The 20620-nt window shown below is 43.4% G+C and overlaps 2 protein-coding genes across 12 annotated transcripts in view; both read right to left on the bottom strand.

Annotated features, from left to right (window-relative positions):
* The window catches only part of rgs12b (regulator of G protein signaling 12b), a 48072-nt gene extending 45403 nt beyond the window's left edge, over window positions 1-2669 (bottom strand). For 2 of the 5 annotated variants that reach the window (XM_073473585.1, XM_073473593.1), the window contains exons 1-2: window positions 2618-2669; window positions 99-1406 (exon numbers count right to left, since the gene is read on the bottom strand). In XM_073473585.1, the coding sequence (XP_073329686.1) occupies window positions 99-1184 (1086 nt within the window). In that variant the 5' untranslated portion in view covers window positions 1185-1406; window positions 2618-2669. The remainder of the gene's footprint in view (window positions 1-98; window positions 1407-2617) is intronic. The other 3 variants (XM_073473577.1, XM_073473569.1, XM_073473560.1) reach the window with 3 other exon arrangements.
* A 1584-nt stretch (window positions 2670-4253) lies between these two features.
* Window positions 4254-20620, bottom strand: part of htt (huntingtin) — a 34017-nt gene continuing 17650 nt past the window's right edge. For 3 of the 7 annotated variants that reach the window (XM_073473495.1, XM_073473511.1, XM_073473521.1), the window contains 29 exons: window positions 19657-19916; window positions 19365-19507; window positions 19011-19239; window positions 18571-18712; window positions 18293-18472; window positions 17775-17951; window positions 17269-17345; window positions 16177-16312; window positions 15957-16079; window positions 15638-15845; window positions 15279-15424; window positions 14993-15170; window positions 14772-14870; window positions 14422-14606; window positions 14219-14345; window positions 13990-14093; window positions 13568-13722; window positions 13329-13468; window positions 13164-13249; window positions 12898-13028; window positions 12656-12788; window positions 12360-12515; window positions 12066-12256; window positions 11092-11206; window positions 10609-10822; window positions 8869-9088; window positions 8484-8646; window positions 7561-7721; window positions 4254-7444 (listed from right to left, as the gene is read on the bottom strand). In XM_073473495.1, coding sequence (XP_073329596.1) covers window positions 7231-7444; window positions 7561-7721; window positions 8484-8646; window positions 8869-9088; window positions 10609-10822; window positions 11092-11206; window positions 12066-12256; window positions 12360-12515; window positions 12656-12788; window positions 12898-13028; window positions 13164-13249; window positions 13329-13468; window positions 13568-13722; window positions 13990-14093; window positions 14219-14345; window positions 14422-14606; window positions 14772-14870; window positions 14993-15170; window positions 15279-15424; window positions 15638-15845; window positions 15957-16079; window positions 16177-16312; window positions 17269-17345; window positions 17775-17951; window positions 18293-18472; window positions 18571-18712; window positions 19011-19239; window positions 19365-19507; window positions 19657-19916 — 4593 coding nt within the window. In that variant the 3' untranslated portion in view covers window positions 4254-7230. The remainder of the gene's footprint in view (window positions 7445-7560; window positions 7722-8483; window positions 8647-8868; window positions 9089-10608; window positions 10823-11091; window positions 11207-12065; window positions 12257-12359; window positions 12516-12655; window positions 12789-12897; window positions 13029-13163; window positions 13250-13328; window positions 13469-13567; window positions 13723-13989; window positions 14094-14218; window positions 14346-14421; window positions 14607-14771; window positions 14871-14992; window positions 15171-15278; window positions 15425-15637; window positions 15846-15956; window positions 16080-16176; window positions 16313-17268; window positions 17346-17774; window positions 17952-18292; window positions 18473-18570; window positions 18713-19010; window positions 19240-19364; window positions 19508-19656; window positions 19917-20620) is intronic. The other 4 variants (XM_073473504.1, XM_073473530.1, XM_073473539.1 and 1 more) reach the window with 3 other exon arrangements.

Genomic DNA, 20620 nt, shown 5'->3' with positions numbered 1-20620 from the left:
AAGGCTGTCATGGTTAAGGTATTGCTGCTTTTTTTTTACTAAATCAAAAGATTAAAAATTTGTTATCAAAAGATGATTCACAAATCATTCAATCACACCTTCATTAGGACCAGTGAATGGATCTTTTGCTCAGCCCGGAGGCGCCTCATGCTGCATCTGATGGCTTGCAGGCTGTCATTCTCTAAGCTCGTCCCTATGGAGGCCAGCTCGATGGAGCCCAGATAGCCAACAATCATGCCCACATTGAGGATGCCCTCACTAGGCTCTAGGACCAAGTCGCCCCCATCTCCCACATCCAAGTCTTGCTCTTCATGGTGGTGAAGGTGGAGATGACGGAAGTCTGAGTCCAGGAAGACTGAGTCGTCATTCAGAACTTGGGCCATCTCCTCCTCGGAGAGCAGGTTGGGGTTGCTCTGAGAACGGGAGGGGTTCCGATACGGTGGGAACTCCGGATCAGACAGCGGACGTGGCTTAGATGATGAGCTGACCCCAGGCCTGTCCTTGTCTGAGCTGCTGGAGGAGTGGCTGGAGTTCTCAAAGATCATGTTAAAGATCCCTCCAGACTGCAGCTCTGCTACAACTTTCTCCGCCCTGTTGATGCCAAGTTGCTTAGAATCCATTTTGGGTTTGTACCAGCCCCCACGGGCTCCACCTCCTGACCTGCTGTTATTGTTGTTGTTAACACTGTTGTCATAGAAACCATCCAACTCATCGTCACTAGAGCACGAGTCCAGGTAAGATGCTGCCATTGCGTTGCTGCTGTGGTGACGACTCCCAGCGGTGCGCTGGTGGTGATGGTGCCGCCGGGGACGCTCTCCCTCAGCGATGACCAGCTTCAAGACGCCAGAGCAGCGTCCAATCAGTTTGACCACATCCTCATGGGACGCCTTTGAGACGTTGATGTCATTAACAGATAGGATGTGGTCTCCTGAGCGCAAACCTACATAGTCTGCAGGGCTCCCTTTCAGGATGCAGCTGAGGACACATGGACTTTGACCTGACAGCGTAAAGCCGTACCCCGTTCTTCCCCTCGCCACCTCCACAGCTCGGATACGACCCTGCTGGTTCGAAGAGGAGGTTGGAGGGGGCTGGGGCAGGTTGAGCCCACTCCCACCACATTGGCGTCTTTTGGATGATGCGTCCGCTTGCCTGAACATTGTGCCAGGGAACTTCCTCTTGTCCATTGATCCTGCAGGTGTCAATCAGTCATTATAGGTTTGCTCAAGCAGCAACACAGGGCATATCCAACGTCAAACCGAGATGCTGTCGAGCTTCTACGAAAATGTGAACAGCAGTCCTAAATGCAGCAGAGGGGTGAAAGTTTGGCCTCAGTTGTGGCACGGCCTTGCTACTGTAGCATTCCCATCCTGGTGTTACTCCCTCTCCCAATTCACAAGCCCAGTTACCTGCAGAACAACAGAACACAACCAAGTCAGTCACTTGAGCCTCTTTTAGATGCTTTTGCTCTCTCTCCCTGAGCTTCTATAATACTTTTATCCATACATACATCAAACATGTCTGTCTGTCTGATCTATAATAAAGTTATTTAAAAAAAAAGCTATAGCTATCATAACAACTTTATAAATGGCCATATTGACAGTTAATAGCGCACGTTAAGGGGAAGAGACTACACACAGCCACACCTGTGCAGGGTGGAGTCTGTACAGCTCCGTCCAATGGGGAGAATGTTACAAACCAGAAGCGTTTTCACACCTGACAGGCATGCAGGTAAATCTAGACTGACCCAGCCTACAACAACTTCATGGTAACTTCATGTTGAGATTTAAATTGGCTTATCGCTCATTACAAACGCAGACTGCTGCCTTCGCTTGTGTTAAAACAACTCTTTGCTCACACAAAGTGAAACAAGCGAAGGAAGATGTTAACATTAGCTGAAGTTAGCTGACGCGTTAACAGTATCCGTTAGCTTAGTTAGCCGTACATGCTAGTAAAGCTACACATTCGCGCTGCTCACAGTGGTCGCTGTTGAAAGACAAAAACAACTATGTGTTTGTCACTTTACACTCAGAAGGGCATGCTTTTTTCAGTCAATTCTTGAGAGTTAGCCACAAAAAAAAAAGTTTCTTGCCGTTACTTTGCTGTTCAAAAGTGCATCCACCCATGCTCAAACTCTAGTCCCGCCCCCCGAGTTCCACTTCTTTGGAATGTCGGTCTGTATCTATGGCAACGGCGGTGTACACAGACTTTTATATCCTGTCATTGGTTTTCCCAGTTGTCAGTCAGACAGCGAACAGTTATGCGGACAAATTGACAAAAGTTAGTTTGAGAAATCACAAATAAAAGTAAGAACAGTAGCTCATTCCACAGGTGTCAAAACTCAGTGTCACAATAGGGTCCGTTTGAGTCCGCTGCTATAATTATTAGGAGTGTTATTGGAAGCAGAGTGCACATATCGACATGTCTTATACCCTCACGCAGCTAAGTCAAGCAAACGACAACAGCTGGCCACAATACGTCTGAGTTGTAAAGCAGGGATAGCAAAGTAAAAGGTGGATGCAGGTCCTTTCTTTTTTATTTTTTTATTTTTTATTAATGTTCCGACAAAGATGTTTGGTCTAGCGGGTGCAATCAGCGGGACATTGGAAAAATGACTTACTTGTCGGTGTCCGACGGTGATGCTGCTCGGGCTGTTTCCATAGTTTGGTAGCTAAGGTTAGTAAGGTAAACTCAGGGACGATGGGTAAACAAAAGAAAAGGCTGCACCATCTGGCGAAGTAGCCTTAAGAGGAGGAGGACTGGAGGAGAGGGAGGTGTGCTTAGAGCGGGCAGCGGAGGGGGAGGACGGGGGGAAACTTCAAACTGACTGAGTAAGACAAGAAAATACACTAGAGGTTTTATAAAGTTCATTAACTTGTTATAAACCCCATTATCTCTTATTATAGTGTGTCTGGGACAGAAGTTTATGTAGGCTGCTTGAACAGTGGTGCAAGTCTGTATTTTATTTTTTGTGGTAAAGGTCCTTTAACTACAGCTCACACTACTGTACACTTTAACAAGCATCAACATCAAGTTAACATTGCAAGATGAAACAGTTGTTCCTTCGCGCCATTGAATTAAACTTAGAAAAAAGTCTACTTTAATGAGAAATCTGCATGTCATGTGTCAAATCAGCAATGTGCAAAGAATCAATAAAGTAGTGACACTTTTATAGCTGAATTTCTGTAAAAACAATGTCTGTAAAAAGAATAAAGAACCCAGTTACAGCCCAGAACAGCAGAATTTATTTGCAAGTAGGGATTTCACATACAAGTACAATTTGCTTTGGTGTATTGGTGCATTACAATAAACACAGTTTGACAAAATATGCAAAAAATGAAAGCAAGTACCGCAAGTCAACGCAGGAATGTGCAAAAGTTCAGTGTTAAGTTTAAAAAATATTTGCAATGTGCAGAATAGAGTCCAACACAAACCTGATGATAATAGTTAATTATTGGCTTTTAAAAAGTTATTGTAATTGTGGAATATAGATATGAAACATGTCTATAAAAAGATCTAAAACATTGCTAATTAAAATAAAACTATTAATTTTATTTTGAAAAATGCACTGTTCAGCTTTTTGTGATGGTCAGTTTTATATGTAAAGTGCAATGCTTAGTGTAAATCATACATCATACAATCAGACATGATAAGCCCTTTGTAATGTTGAGCCACATAGTTAGCCACGTACAGTTGCTTAATACCTGTGCCATCATGATTTCAGCTCAGCGCTTCATGAACCATATGGCAGCTGTCTGCTAATCTTGTTAATACCTTTTAATCATGAACCTCCCATCTTAATGGGTGCTGTAAAACAAGCAACATATGCTTTCATACTGCGGAGGTCTATTAAAGGGAATCACAGCCGGGCTGAGAAAAGGAAATTGTACAAAATGTGATAACTGGATCATGAAAGAGCTCAGTTAGAGGTCTGACAACATTATTAAAATTCAGTAAGCAATAGTAGACTTGTACATAAGCAACTGTTGGTAAAATTGTGTGTTTTCTCCCTGTGGTTTCTGCCCAGCTAAGCTTGACCATTTGTTGCCCATCAGGCTGGTCGGAGTTGGCAGGCAACAGGTTTTTCTCTCTGACAGAGCGCGCGTGACAGATCATTGTAATGGTTGTAGCTTCACACACACAGTCAGTGAATCCTGTGTGTGCCAAACAGTCATGTTTGTAATATCAAACATAAAACACCTACTGGTTTGCCATTTTTTTTAGGAAGTCATACAATTCTCAAACATCACACAAGATAACATCTTTAAATAATTTATTCATTTCTACAACAGACCATATGCAGTGATTCATCTCTTTAAAGTATTAAAATCAACAGAAATACACAATCTCCTTAAGATATTTTTCACAGGCAATTGGGAAAAAAAAATAAAAGTGAAGGAGGCTCCAGGGTTCTGGTGAGGATCCAGACTGATGAAACTAAAGGGGAATCACATCATTCATGGTCTGTTCTTCTACTACCACCTTCAGAGAATCATTGGATAAATCACAGTTGTGTCACCAGACTGTATTTTTCTGGAAAGGGGAATAAGAGGTATTCTTTTAAAGCCAAGCACCAACATGCTAATGGTAAAGACAGTCATTATGGGGCATGTAAAGAACTTGGCAGAGTAGAGGTTTAACGATAGTAAATCTCAGCTTTTTAACTTGAGTTGTAGATTCTACAAGTGGAAGAAAAATAGTCTTAAAGGGAAGCATGTTAAATCAGTTGAACATGACCTTTGTGGAGACCTCCCAGCCCACCTCCCAAAAACCACAAAAGATTTCTGGGTAATCGTATTACCACCCCCTGCAGGGGTCTCCAGTCGGTCTTTTGCTCATCTAAAGCCTGAAGGACAAGATGAAAAGAACATTCTATCCAGTTTGAATTACTGCCTTTAACTTCATAAGTTGTGAAGAAAAATAGATTTCTGTCATCCTCCATTTGTTTCCTCACCACAAAAATCCAAAGTGACTTTGAAGAGACTGTCGATCTTCTGAGAAAAAAAAAGGGGAGGACTCATTTAATCCACTTCAGGGAGGCCTCTCAATGGAATTTAAATAACAGCTACTGAGGACTCAGTCATTTATTGTGTGAATACATTAACATGATCAAAAGGAAGCCAGTCACATTGCTTTAAAGGTTGGAAAGTTACTTAGCATACAAATCACTGATGTTTTACTTTAATGTACTGTAGGACTCATTGCATATTAAAAAAAAGCGCCTAACATCAACATGAGAGGAACTTCAAGTTTTTAAGTGCTAGGTGTATTTAATATTCTGCACAATGACAATGAATGATGAAATATATACCAATCTTTAACAGAGACAAAACAATATTTAAAGCTCAACAAAAACAGAGACCTCCTGGCGTCACGTTAGGCTACACGTCCTCGTCTGTTGATTTGTCAAAGCTGCTGTTGGTCACTAAGGTCACAAGGCTCCCTTTGGATTGTGTTGCATCTCTTCCACACAACAGTCATGGCAACCGTTCCCACGGAAATACAGTATTAAGGACTATGCAAGAAAATAGCAGTAATGCTAAGCATGCTTTCAAGCTTTCAGTGTACAGGACATACATATATTCAGTCTTTATCTAAGGCAAGTGTATGTACAGAGTAACGACGCCCAGCACGCTCCCAGGCAACTCAAGGTCAAGTCTTCAATAAAATACTATAAGCTCAGAGCTTTCTGCATTCTGCTGATTCACTGACTTTTCATCTTCTCATCGTGTGTGTGTTTGTGTTAAGACAGACAGAAAAGAAAATGACATCACATTATCTTACCGTCTATTCCAAGAGCTCTCATCTTTACACAGTTCTTATTTGTATCATGCACCATGGCTTTTCATATTACTTTACAATGACTTTTTACAAGATACGAAGGTAACTCCATTTAAAGATGACTGCAAATCACTTCCAGTCTTATTACAACAACAATAGTTACATCTTACATCCTGAGAATTAAAAAAGTACAAGAAACGGACAGGTGGAATCATTCAGGTGCACTGGGGAGCATACAAGACTTGAATGCAGTTTAAAAAAAAAAAAGACGACAAATATAAGCAATGATAAAAATCATAAGAGGAAGTGCTTTCCTCCCTGCTACTGGTTAAAAAAGAAAAGACGAAATCACTGCAATTTTGGTATTTTTCTTGCTTAAGTGTCAGTATATGGGCCCTTACACAGTTAAAACTATGCTTCAGTTTGAAAACTCAGAGGAAAATGGGATATTTTTAAATACTTCAAAGTATATACCCGTTCAGTTCTTTGTCACGTCATTACAACATCCAGAAGAGGCCACTGCACAGACAAAAATTGTAGCAACTTGCTGAAATAGGTGCAAACAAGTTGTCCTTTCTGCAGCGACAATTGCATCACCCATCCCCTGCTTCTCAGTCGTTGGAAAGAAAAAAATAACACTATGGCTATTAGTGATCATTCATACACATACAATATTTAACGTGTGTCAGAATGACCACAACTTAAATATAAAAAAAAACGTCTTCAAAGATACTAATTATTGACAACATTAAGCAGGCATTTCTGACCCATGTGTCAGCCCATTGTCAGTGTCCTAACCAGACCTTAAGCACTCAACAAAAACGCACTGAAAAATAGACGCATCAAAACTTTAAATATAGTAAATACTTTGCATTTTCTAATTTCTTTTTCTCTATTTACTTTACTGACATCACAATACTCAAGCAAGTCCTCACAGGAAAATATAAATCCAATTTTGTGTTTGATTAATGTCATTTTATGTTTTTAAATCAAGGTGCTGGGTAGGAGGAAGTATTCAAGGTGCTGTCATTCGTCTCGAGGAATGGTCTGTTGGGGGAGGGGTTGTGTGGTTGTAGGCAGAGCCACAGTTTAAGGATTTTGCAGCCAGAGTCCTTCATATAGGTGCCCTCTTCAGACAGTCCTTCTACATCTAACATACATCCTAAAACTTAGTCGACGCTCCCCTTGGTATTTTATGCTCACTCCACTGAATTCATCATGGTGACTTCAGTAGTTCTACTCATTTAACGGAGGGGGAAAGGATGAGGCTACAGTAGATTTTTTCTAATGAAACATTCTTTGCTTCCCCTCCATCACAACTCAAGGGGGAGGTGTACATGGAGATCTAATTTCTCGCCCTACCACATTTCCTCTCTCTAATCCACTTTTCTCCCCATGCTTCAGTTCCCCCCCCCCCCCGGGCGCCTTCGTGTCCATCTCAGTCTACTGCCCTCAGAGTGATGTGTCCTGGTGGATTGACTGCAGGCAGCCCAGCAGCTGATAATAAGGGCTGCCTGGTGAGGCCACGGTCTCAAAGACGGACTGGAAAGCCCTGCGGTCCAGTTCCTCGTCAATCTGGTGCCGGTAGAAATCCATGGCCACCAGGCAGAACAGGTTGACATCCACCACCTCGCTGGAGCCCATTCGGCTGATCACATGTGGCAGTCTGGTAGAGAGCAGGGGTTAAGGGCAACATACCACAATGTTTGGTATAACATGCATTATAGATACCGACAACCCAATCACAGTCCTGTTCATGTGGCTTTTATCATGTAAGGATACAATGCTGAGATCCACTGGGAGGTGGAAGCAGAAACAAAGAAACAGGAGAGGCTCCACATGGCCATGGCCACTGGTGTCCTCTGAGTGAAGTTGGACAAGGACAGCAGTACCCAGTCTCGCACCATAGAAGACTGGCCTGTGGCATGGAGTGTCTGGAAAACCTGGAGGTGTGTGCAGAGCCGAGGGACAGGCAGGAAAAGGAGAGAAATTAGACTGTCAGAGAAACTCAACTATGGTCAGTGTTTTGATTCCAATTTTCAAAAAAAAAGGAAAAACAAGGCTACTATTCTGGAAAATGTAAATATCTGTTGAATTAGCAGCCAATATTGGCATTTCCAGGCTAGAAAGGCCACACATTTGCAGATTCTCAGTTGGCATTTTACCTCAAAACAAAAAACTAGCTTTCCATAGACATGTTTATGGATGACTTCTATTTCAATATAAGCATGGCTGAACTATGCTGCTTCACATTTTCTTCTACTCCAAATTCCATCTAAGTTGATGTCAGTTTTTCTTTATTTTTAACATCCCTGTATAACAGGAATCCACTGTCTGTGCTCCAGCTTGATGTTGCCTTGACAACTTATTGTCTGGTTGAAAAACAAATGAGCTGGCTGGGGTGGTAAAAACAGAGGGGACCAAGTAACTTTACTGAGACTGGACTTCATTGAAATTCTCTAATGCTCCCTACAACAAGCAAACTGCAAGTATGGGTACAAAAGAAGAAAAAAAAGCTTTTGAGCATTGCAGCTCTTCTATGGTCAAACAATGTGATTACATATTAATGAATGAAAAATAAGACCCCATTTGGTACTGTGAACCGAATGTACTCAAAATTTCAATCCCATTATTTGGCATAAAATGCATTCAAATGGTTGAGTGATTTTTTTATCCCATTTGCATGGACTTGTGCTGCTGCTGACCTTGTAGACGACAGTGGCCATGAACTGTGGGTAAGGCTGCTGATTGGACAGGAACTCTCCGATGACCTTGTTCATGACGTCCTGTGGCGGGAAGAAGTCATCCAGAAACTGCGGCAGTATCCTAGCCACCACCCGGGCTTCGCTGGGTAAACCCTTCCGGATCCTGCAAACAGGAAACCCCGGAAGAGCAAATGATGATGGGAAATACGACAAGTGCCACAACTATATGTCAAAAAGTTGCCACCATCAAATTATCTTGGAAACTACAAACCCATGGAGGTCAAAGATGATGAAGAAAGCTGCAAATTTAAGAGTCAAGCTTGTTTTTTTAAAAATCATACAACTATATAAACCCTTGCATAATGGATGGCATGTGTGTGCGTACCTGTCAAAGAGCACAGAGACCCTCTCCATGGCAACAATGATCGACTCGCTGTCTGGGGCCTGAGGGTCAGAGTGGGCGGGGCGGCTGGCAGGGCTGGCTTTCTCCTTGCCTGAGGAGAAACCAACATGACCCGCCGTGACGCCCACCGCCTCTGCTACGGCAGAGCCAGAGTCAACCTGACCTCTAACCCCTGTCACGTCTGAACCCGACGCAAGCACCGCTGAGAGGACGAGAGGGGGGTTGGACCAGTGGGGGAGAGGTTAGAGTGGGAGTGGGGACACTGATATCACAAGAGTCAGATCAGAATTTTGGTGACCTCAAACTGAAAATTGGTGAAGTTCTTGGAGCTAAGAAGCAGGTTTTCTGTAAGTGACTGGTGCTTAACGCATTAGATTTTTCCTGGGTACATAACATACTAGATTAACCTCTCCTGTGACCCGAATCTGCTCCAGCTTGCTTTGCTGTACTAAAGGGAAGTATGCAGGAAGTTGGAAGTCGGAGCTGGGGTTTACCTACAGAGGTTGCTGGCTAGCTCTTGGCAACAAATAAGTGTTATTTAGCCAGTCACCATATGGACGAGAGCATGCCTAGAGTCGCTAGAGTTAGTAGGGGCCGACGCAGGGATTAGAGGTAGGGTATAACAGAGGTATGCATATAATACATGTATCACATGCAGGAAGCAAGCATGAAAGGGTTGGTTAGGAGTTAAAAAAAAACAAAAAAAAAAAAAAACTAGTCGGTTGTATTAGTCACCATAATAAGGTTCACAGTAAGTAGCCTACACGTAGGCGTTAGAAGCAGTGGGTGTTATGAGGGCCAATATGTAAACTTGGCCATTGTACACAGTTTCAATAATTGTGTCTCTAACATGAATTATTCAGTTATCTCTGTGCACTGAAAGGGTAATAACACTTAAAGAAATTACAGTGGTTACTGTAATTTCTTTAAACAGTGATGATAATCAAAGATGGAGACCGCAGAGATTTATTTTTATGACACTGTCCATGCATCGCTTAATGTAAATAATTTGCTGTATGTGCTGAGCTGTGAGCTGCATGCAATAGTGACATGCACAATCAGGTGTAAGCTAATGAGTTACTTACAGGCTACAATTTATTACTAGTTCATGTTTTAGTCAGGATTGCTCCAGTTCATCACTAAATCAATGAATCGTTTAATCCATAAAATGTCAAAAACAAAATGTGAAAAATGCTCGTAACAATTTCCCTGAGGCCAAAGTGACGTTTTCAAATGGTTTTTTTTGTCCAACTAACTCCAGTTTTTTAACCATTTATGATAGCAAGTGCAAATCACTTGTGTGGCAGAGGTGGAGGGGTTATGTTGCAGCAGGGACACCATTATATTTTAGTATACACACTACTAGGAAGGAAGGAAGGAAGGGGATCAGAGCACAGGAAAGAAATAGGACACAACCTTGCCACGACACTGTGGCATTGTTAAGTAAAAGAAAGGATGCAGGTCTGCAAGCTTAACTAATATCAGTGCAGCATCAGCTTCTGTGAGGACAACTGATGATAATGTAGCCCACTACTATTTTGAATGTCCATGCAGGTGAGTTAGCCAGCTCGCTAAATCCCATGAGTTTGCAGTGAGAAAGTCACAACAGCAGTAATGAAAGCACCAGTCCTAATACAGTCCATGCTGATGATTTAGCCAGAATGCAGGATGCTACATTGTGGTGGATTTTAAGTGCATCAGTCTTGTTAGTGCCTTTCTTACCTGTGTACATGCAGGTGAGCATGAGGCCGAGGGCAGCCATGGCTCTGTGTGGCGACGGCATGTTGACTCTGTCTACACTGAGTTTGACCAGCGCTTCTCCGTCCACACGGGACAACTGCTCTGACAGTAGGAGGCGCTCCAGACCACGCAGCACGCAGTGATAGATGACAGAGGGAGTGGAGTCCTCGCTGGCAGACACCATCACGCCACACAACTGACAGACAGGGACAGAAAATAAAGGGATAAAGAGAGACAAAGAGGAAACCAGGATGCATATTAGATGAGGTGAATAGCTAACACCAGCACATTAACTCTTTACATTTAATGAATACATGTAGTTAAATTCACTAAATGCTAATTTAATAAAATTCAAATTTGTTACTTCAATACATGACTGATTCTGATGTAAAAGTCAGAAAATACTGTGAAATTGTGTTTTTCTTCATCTTTGAATGTTTTATTTTTACACTCCCGACTGTTTACCTGTATAATTCCGGCCATAAACTCAGCGCCTACATCCAGAGGGTAGTTCTCCATCATGTAGAAGGCCACTGCGCACATTACCAGCACATGCTGCTGGTTATGCAGGTTAACACAGCTGCAGGATACGAAGACAGGAGACATACACAGTTAGTGGAACTAAATTAAAATTGAAACAAAACAGAAAGGCCAGTAGGCATTTGTTGAAATGTGAAGGGCAGCACCTAGTGGCCAAGTCTTGCACTGCACACTTGGTCCTTTCACCGTATTGAGACCAAACACACTACATCACTGTGCTCTCACACCACAAGACAATTTGACCCAGACTGTTGTCATTTTGATGTGATCTCAGACCAGTTATACTGATTAACAAGATTGTTCATTTAGGGACTGGATTAAATTATCGCAATATTACAGAAAACATGATGTCATGTGGGGTCGATATCAGTAGCTTGTGCAACTGTGATGCATTCTTCCCCTAACATGTGGTTTACAGTACGTATTAAAAGAGGGCATAAACCTAGCACAGAATGGATATATGAGCCATCAAGAAGGGTAAATTAATAAAAGAAATTTGAACTCAATCTACAGGAATATCAATAACATGAAGCTCATTTTATGACTCCTGTGTTATTATAATGCTGTGTGTCCAGTGCCTCCCTCACTTTCTCCTTATGTTTCTGTGTGCCCTCATTGGATACTCCCCTTTTCTTGACTCAGACTGTCCTATTTCCAAGGCACCCCAACTACAATTGATCCATTTTTGGCAAAGAGAAAATCAAGCGTGTTTGAGAACTGTGTTAGCATTTTAGTAAGCCTGAGATGAGGTGAAAAACAAGACGCTAAAGGGCCTTTCCTTAAGGGCATGAGCAGATTCTTTGCTGACTTGAGGGTTTTAGCCATCATCAGCTCATCAAATGTTGAATTAGGTCAATGTGTTTGGTTTTGGAGAAAGAGAGAATGCAAGCGATACTCACTGAGCAATAGCCCTGAGGTTGGACAGCAGGTACTCGGAGACGGTGGGGATAAGCTGTTTGGCTGTGTCATCCAGCAGGTCACACTCCAACACATAAAGCACTCCATGCAGAGCCCCCATACGGCTAGGCAGGTGGGTACTACGTAGGGTTGTCTCCAACAGACGGCACACAGGCTCCGCTATGGCCTTATCCTAGAGATAAACATTCAGAGTTTTCATAAACTGTAGAACATCGGAGGTTGATAATTCATCACTACATCTAATTACATCGTTCCACCCACACAGCCATGCTCACCATGCCCAGGACAGCAGCAGCCTTGCAAATGGCAGGCACCAGATATTGATTGAGGATCTCATCCTCTGGTGGGTGGAGCTTCTGCAGTTCCATCAGGGTGGAGAACATCATGTCAAACTGGTTCCTCTCTGTGAACAGGTCCGACACCGCCAGCAGCTACAGAGAACAAGAGGAGGATGACAGTGGAGAGTGTTAGGAAAACTAGGGTCCCAACCTGTTCCAAGAACTTCCATTTTATTCTGCAGGGAACAGCAGACAGTCCTTTAAACGAGTATGTGCAACGCAACTCAACTCACCGATCGGACCACTTCACTGATGAGGATGGTCGGGGTCCTCCTGTTACTCGGGGAGCCAGGGATGAGCCACTGGCTGTAGAGCTCCAGGAGAAACTGGGAACATGAGTGAATGTCCACACCTGCACGATGCTTCCTGAAAGCACACAAAAAGAGTGTTAGTATTGAAACAAGAATGTACAACATGACCCGTGTTGAGACTGAAGAAATGTGTGAGAGCACATTACTGCATTTTTTTGTCTGACCTAGAGTTGATGGGGGATATCGGTGGGGACGTGGGGGCTGGAGTGTCAGCTTCATCCTCTTCATCCTCACCCCATTCTTCCTCTCTCAGTGGGGTGATGTTGTTTCCTAGCCACACTGAGTGGATGGACACCTGAAGAAAGATTTTTTTAAAAAAAAAAAATGCATTTGACTTTGTGCTACTGAAAATCTTAACATTAAGAATTTAAAACGCAGATTCCTCGAGCTTCATGTTATCCACCTCATCCTCTTTCCATGCATCCCTCACCTGTCCCAGTTTGTAGTCCATGTTGCCCATCTCCCTCTCTGTGTTGATCTGAAGCAGCAGCTTCTCATGGCTGATTAGGGTGCCTGCTGAAACAAAATGAAACAAGAAATGAGTGGAAGTGCAGCCGTTGGGAGACAGACAATTTGTCAATGACGATTGTGTTACCAGCTGAGGCTGCAGACAGTGAGGGCACAGGGTCCCAGGCGTGGTACGGATGGTGTGTGTGGACATTGTCTCTCTTTGAAACAAGAGCCTGAATCTCTCTCTCCACCTCTCCCCTGATCACTGCCAGTTTCCTTCCAAACCTGGGAACACAGACAGACCAAAAATAAATAATCCAAATATCATTGCATGCTTATTTTGGACAGTACTATAGTGGGAAACGAAAATGGCTGAATAGCTACCGTGTTTCCAGGGCTTTGAGGCTCTTGTTGCGGGGCTGCTGTTCCAGACAGCTGACTGCAGGGTTGCCAGCAGTGGGCAGGGTCATGGCACTCAGCACCAGGCTAGTGATGGCCTGCACTGCTAACACATTCAACTGGGTCCGCTCCAAGTCCTCCTATAGATGAAAGGATACATTGAGGCAGATGGGACAGACTGTGACTAGGAACAGAGGGCTGTAGGACTGTTTCCCACTGTTTATTCTCATGTGGCTCTGCATGTGTATTTCTCTGAACACACAGAAATTCTTGCACATCTCTCATTGACGTAAACAACCGTGTGAGTGCTTATGCAGGCATGTAGGAATGACGCGTTCTGTAGTCAAATCAGCATTTGACTAACTAGCAGTACGTTTATGGATGTGAACAAAATTGTGTATATACACCTCTTGCTGCGTCTCCTCCTCCTGGTCCATAGTGATGGGTTGGGTGACCAGCACCCCCAGCAGAGTGGCCCAGGTCTCCTCAAACTGTGTCCTGCTGCTCCAGCCTAAACGGAACAAAAAAACAATCAGATGACATAATAGAGGATGGACCTGTTGCTGACGTAATGTTTAAGTTTAATCCAATGAATAAGAATGAAATAAAAAGGGAAAGCCCATTTCTTGACTGTACCCAGTGTGTTGATGCGGTAGAGGAACTCTCTGAAGACATCCTTTTCCTGCAGGAAGTCCACAGGGATCTCAGGCAGCGTTGTGCCATACTCTCCTCCTGGCTGAGGGGACCAGCCCAGTTTCCAAACCTACACACACATAATTTTAATGGACCAACACATTCATCTACACAAACTCAAGGCTTAATATGTTTCACACACTGACCAGTGGAGGTACTCGGGTGTAGCTGTTGACCAGAGGCAGTCGAGACAGACTGATAACGATGTTGCGCAAGGTTGGTGTGAGGAAAGCGGGGAATGCACTGTTTCTATGGTGACCCAGGGCAAGGACGCTCTGCAGGCCTTCCACCAGCTCCGCCATGATCTCACATGCTTGCCACTCGAACATGTCTGCAACACAGAGGGAATTCTGTCATATATCCCCTAATGCTTTCCATCTTAGGTCTATTCAGGAGAATGCCACCATTGGACATCAAATAGGGTGATGAACCATGAAAACCCTGAAATACTTAACATAAAACATCCAGCAGTTTTACTGAATCTCTGAGTACTCACGGTCGGCATGCGAGTCCACTTGGTCTCCTTCAGCGTCTCTCTCTGCCCTTGTCTTTTTCTTCTCTGGATGCAGAAGCTGGTCACCAGGACTCACAGCCACTTGGAAGACAAAAGGTTTGACCAGTATTAAAATGACACTCAAACTTTCAGTCCTAAAGGCACTAGTGTTATGTGGCCATACTAAATTATGGGGTATGCACATGTCCTGGTGACCTCCTCACCTGCAACAATGATGAGGCGTAGGCAGTAGATGAGGGAACAGGTGTGTGTGATGTACTCGTGGGTGGACAGTTTGTTCCAGACGCAGGGCTGCTGCAGGGAAAGACACAGGCAGGACAGAGCCCACTGCAGGTCCACACTCAGGGGCAAGTGGTCCTGAAGGAGATGCCACACGACCACCTGGGTCAAGAGAGACATAGGGTGGAAGATGAATGTGAAGAAAAATCACTTTTACAAGATTCTATTTTCAAAGTGTTTTTAAAATGCTTGAAAAGTGTGGTCTTTTACCTCAGTGGCAGTGCAGGTGAAAGTGGTGATGAGGTGCTCCTTGTCAGAAGGGATGTGTAGTGAGGAAGGCAGCTGGCTCACACTCAGCAGGTACTGGGACAGAGCTCTACAGAGCGACAAAACCTTGGGGTAGAAACCTGGCTCACCTGAAAAACAGACAGCCAACACAGAATAAATAATAAATACACAGAATACTGCAGAGGGAGAACATTTATCCTGATTTAACCTCTTGAAACTCAAAGCTTTATAGAACAAGTCAAGCTCAAAGTCCCTTCAAGTTGTACAACAGGTCAAAATTTAAGAGACTAGAGACAGTGCAAGACATCACAAAACTCTGACTCCTGTACTTCATGACTCACCATACACTTGAGCTATTTGGTCCCAGTAGGGCTGTGGCTGGGAGGGCGGCAGGAAGGACTGGTGTGGGACAGGAAGTGAACTGGTGACCCCTGCCAGCTGCTCTAGGGTCACCTGCAAGGCCGTCTCCAACAGGAGTGACCCCTGACCCCGTGCTAACCGCTGCACCCCCATACTCAGGCATGGACACAGCAGGCTTAGGTTGAAGTCCTACGGAAGAAAAATAAAGTTTCAGGTTCAGATGCAATATGTTCCAGTTTTAATTAATCAATATGTTTGAGAATGTTTATCCCCGAGGTCTGATATGTGGGCCTGTGTCACCTTGCAGCTCATGATGTTTAAGAGGTCAGCGGGAGGTAGTTTGGTTAGGAGTTCTGTCGTCTCCAACAGGGAAACATCTCCACGAAGACAACACTGAGACTTCACCAGGGCCACGTACCACTCCTATAAACAAAATGTAATTATGTACATATTAAATTTGTCCTTACTTTGCAGGGTCAAAACAGATGCGTAATACCAGACTAATTCTATAATCCCTCACCTTATCTGCAATGACAAGTTCAGGGGCGGGTGGTGGATCCCCATCCAAGGGGTGTGATGTCACAGGAGGCGTGGGGCTGCTGGTATCAGCTACAGTGGCTCTGAACCTGTCCAGCAGGGAGTAGAACCTCTGATGCCTGTGATGACAAAAGATGAACAAAGGATATCACACATTTATCTATTCAGTGTGACAAACACCTGTCCTGCTGATGGATACTTCAACCCTTGCAGAGATGGCCCCCTGAAAAGCCCACCGAGAGCACAGGAGGACAAATTACCTTGGTCTGAGATACCACATTTGGTACAATCCACATGTAAATCGAAGGACTAATGACATTTTACATGGAAGTAGATTATGCATCATTTTGGCAATTAATTAAAACCTGCATGTACTTTGTTGGCAATGAGTCCCAGCTCAGGCTAGGTGTTAAGTGTACACAACAGTCAGTGTGTGGCTGCTTAATATGATAAAAGCTAAGTCTTGGTAAACGTAAGTAAAATGTGTCTTGTTTTCTTGTAATTTAGGTTGTTTAATTTGTCTTTGGCATCTTGTTTTTTGCTTTGTTAAGTGGTGTGTTGTATTTCTAGCTAATGTTCGTTCATTTAAACAAGGGATGCACCGGTCCATTTATTGTCGGTTCCGATCCGATTAGGATACCTGAATTTAGATACATGCCGATACCACGTACTAATGCGATACAAGTGTTTAATAAGCTGTACTATTGTATGAAACAGACAAGGATCATCATTTTAAGTCAACTTAGGTTTGACTTAAGATTGTTTTCCTGACTTTGTAAAACAAAATGTAGTCAAATTTACTGAATTGTTTTTTATTACTGAAATAATAGTGCACCAGCAACTTGGTAATTAAATCAAAATTAGGTAAACTAGTGCAAACAAAATTGAGAGGAAAAAAAAAAAAAAAAAAAATCACAATTCACACAAGTAGAACAAACAAGTAATTTGTTTAAAAAAAAAAAAAAGACATCAGTATCAGGTGCATCCTTACTTATTACTTTACAATCACAAGTAAAATGTGCAACAGAATGCCATAACATTTACTGAAGTTTGCTGCAATGCAGAAGAGTGTTACCTCTGAGCCAGGCCACTGGTCTGGAGGTATTCTTGGATCCTGTCCAGCTCCTCCACAGGCAGCTGAGCTACACTGTTCTGCAAGGTGGAGGGACAAAACAACACATGATCAACTTGAGGGAAATCACAAGTAAGCTACATGAAAAGGACAACAAGCTCACAACTTCCTGTTTTGTTTGTTTTTGTTTCCCTGTGTGTTACAATTGTCACCACAAACACCCCGTAAAACACAAGAACAGTCAACACCGATAGAGCGATAAACACCACTGACTACTGCCGAGTCATTTGACGTGGGATTGAATGCCAACTGTACCCATTAACATTAAAGACAAAAGCCAGATGTTATTGGGCGTTAGTGGTTTTGTTGTCCAGTGTGAAAGGGATAAGAGTTTCACAGAAAGAGACAACCTTAGCTTTCGAATATGTTTTGTAAAAGCCTTGTAAAAGCTCCATATCTGTATGAACCTAAAATTTATCACATTAATTTGCAAGCAAACTAAGCCATACCTGCAGCGTCTCTGCTAACAGCATCTCCACCCTGCGACATGCTAGTGTGTCCACCATGCGAGCCAGTACCCTGAAGGGTGTACTGAGCAGCTTGTCTACATACAACATCAGCAGGGAGCCGGACTGACTCAGGTGGATGCCTTCCAAACACTGCAGAGTCTTCTTCAGCATGGTAGGCTGCAAAGGACGACAAGATTCAGTTAGTCAGGCAGAAAAGAGATGACAGAGTGAGAGGGGGAGGTGAAGAGGAAGGGCAATGAAAGAAGAGGAGAGGAAAAAAGGGAAAAGTTGAAATCACACTGGTCATGATAAACTAGGCCCAAATAAGATGAGTTTATATTACGCTCTCATTACTAAAAATGTTCCGCTTTTTCTATTCTGTCATGTTAGTTTGACACATGGTAGAGTAGGAAGAAGTTATTATGTGAAACACTTTGGTCTATATTGGTTGTTTTCAAATGTGCTTTATTAATAAAATGACTAATGAGCAGTAATGGAAACACAAACAGTAAACTCACAGTAGTGAGGTTGTCACAGCGGGACTGGATGGCCTGGATGAAGAGACCGCTGGCAGCTGAGTTACGGTGCACAGCGCTGATGAAATCCTGCACTGGAGGCTCATGGGAAAGGTTGATGAGGTCACGCACGTGGTTGACAATCAGCCAGGTCAGATGCTCCGAGTCATGGAGGTTCTGGCACTGTGGACACGCGAAAAATATCATTTACACAATCATTTTCGATCGATTCCAACAGTGTTAAAATATTTGGCACTGTACAACATGCTTTAGAGTCTCACCACATAATCACAGAAGAGAATAAGGGCTCCCCTGCGGACGATCTCTCGGTTGACCATGGCTAACCGGGTCTCAGGCTTGTCCTCTTCCCCTTCCCCGGAGGAGTGAGGGCTCAGCAGCTTTGTGCAGGAGAGGCTTTGTCTCCTGAGAGAGGGATGGAGAAAAGGTTGATTTTCAACCATTTGTTGCTGTACAAACTGATTGTACGAATTAATTAATATCTATCTATCTCTATAGATAGATATATCTCTATATCCCCATCCCCCCATCCCCATAAAACATCACTTGGCACATTACTGTAAGAGGAAGGTCACTTTATTCTTATCTACATTATCTTCCTTTTTGGGAGAAGCTTCCCTGTCCATGTGAGGGTGTTTGCTTACACACACACATACACAAACGAACTTGACATTGATCAGTTTCTTAGACTATCCGTTCTTACCTGGGTGTCTGGTGCACCTCAGCCCACCAGGAGTAGTTGGTGTAATTAATTATGAGGAGGACCTGGCACCACAGCAGCACCAGAGAGGGGTGGGTGGTGATCAGGCACTGCACCATGCTGTTCAGCCCCTCTAAGGGGTAAAACAGGCCAGACTCTGTGCCAGTCTGTCCACCTCCACTCTCACCCTTCAGGAGACGGCTGGCTGCGGCTGTGATCCTACGAAACATTCCTGAAACAGAAAGGAAAACCAAAAGATAAAAATGCAACTGGTACAGTGTATTTAATGAATTTCAGCGTAAAGCTTATCCACTGCACACTTGGGAAACATAAATGACTATAACGATTTAAGCTCACCACTTTTGAAAACATGTATGAGACACATGAGCAGTGTGCCCAGCTGCTGACAGTAGAAGGTGTGCTGTTGTTCTGTAATGTCCACTTTAACCTGTCTGGAGGAAATGTCATCCAGTAACACTCCTACCAGCTGGAGCAGGAACCTGGAACAAGGGGATAGGGGGCAAATTTATTGTTAAAGTGAGAAGGAAAAGGCAAAGTAGAGGTCGCTTAAAACACAAATCAAGGACCAAGTGGAAACATTGCTCAATCCTTTTATCAAACGCATTCTACAACTATATTATTCACTAACCTGGCAAAGGTTTCCTCAGGCAGGGCTTTTTGTGCCTCACCATTAGGCTCCTGGTTACCAAGCGTGTCAGCAGTGGGCGGGTCATTTGAGGAGGGGCTCTGCTGATGGAGGCGGCGGATTGTGTGGCAGGAGAGGAGATGCGGGGAAAGGGAGAGTTCATGGACCCGGGACAGGACAATATCCTCAGTGGACTGGGAGACGAGTACCCTGAGCACCGCCAGGATACCGGACACCCACAGCTGGACTGTAGCTACTGATGCCTGAAGGAGCACATGCTTGATGTCAAGTCAAGAAATCTATATATTACAATCACTTATCAAAAATATGTGTTAAGGTACACCAGCGTAGCAAGTCAAAAGTCTAAAACCCTATGGATACAATTTGAGACGCATTTCATGCCCACACTGGCCAAAAAACAACAAGTACAAAAGATAGTGAAGGAACATCGGAGTCTCAGAATTAAACCAGTACTGGGTGAAGGCAGGCATTTGCTGGTGGCTTTAGGTTTGTCTGACTTCACATGCGACACTAATGCCTTTATACCCAAGTTCCTAATTTGTCCGCTTTCTTGCACAATGTGCGGCAGGTTGTTTGAAACCCAATCAGGCTTCGCATTAGTTATTTTCAACAGGCCTCTACCAAGCACTAAATATGCTGTTCTCGAGCCAGATCGTGTTGCACTAACCAATATTAGATGAAAGCAGCAGAAACAATTTAATTTGGTTGTTTAATTTAAATTCTTCTCTTTTTTTTTTTTTTTTTTTTTTTTTTTTAAATGAGGAGATACCACGTTTGCCCACACACCAAATCATAAAACTAGCTGGGTGTGCTCCAGTAGTTTAGTGGTTATTGGTTTCGTTTTGTACAGTTTTTTTCCCAAAAAACAGATTTAAAAGCTAGCCCTAAGTTAATGGAACCTCACAACCTATAATGTACACTTTATAACCCAATCCATTTTTAAGAT

Source organism: Pagrus major, chromosome 1 (genome assembly GCF_040436345.1).
Source record: "Pagrus major chromosome 1, Pma_NU_1.0".
NCBI lineage: Eukaryota > Metazoa > Chordata > Actinopteri > Spariformes > Sparidae > Pagrus > Pagrus major.
The sequence above is the reverse complement of the archived record's forward strand: the minus strand, read 5'-3'. Positions and strand labels throughout refer to the sequence as shown.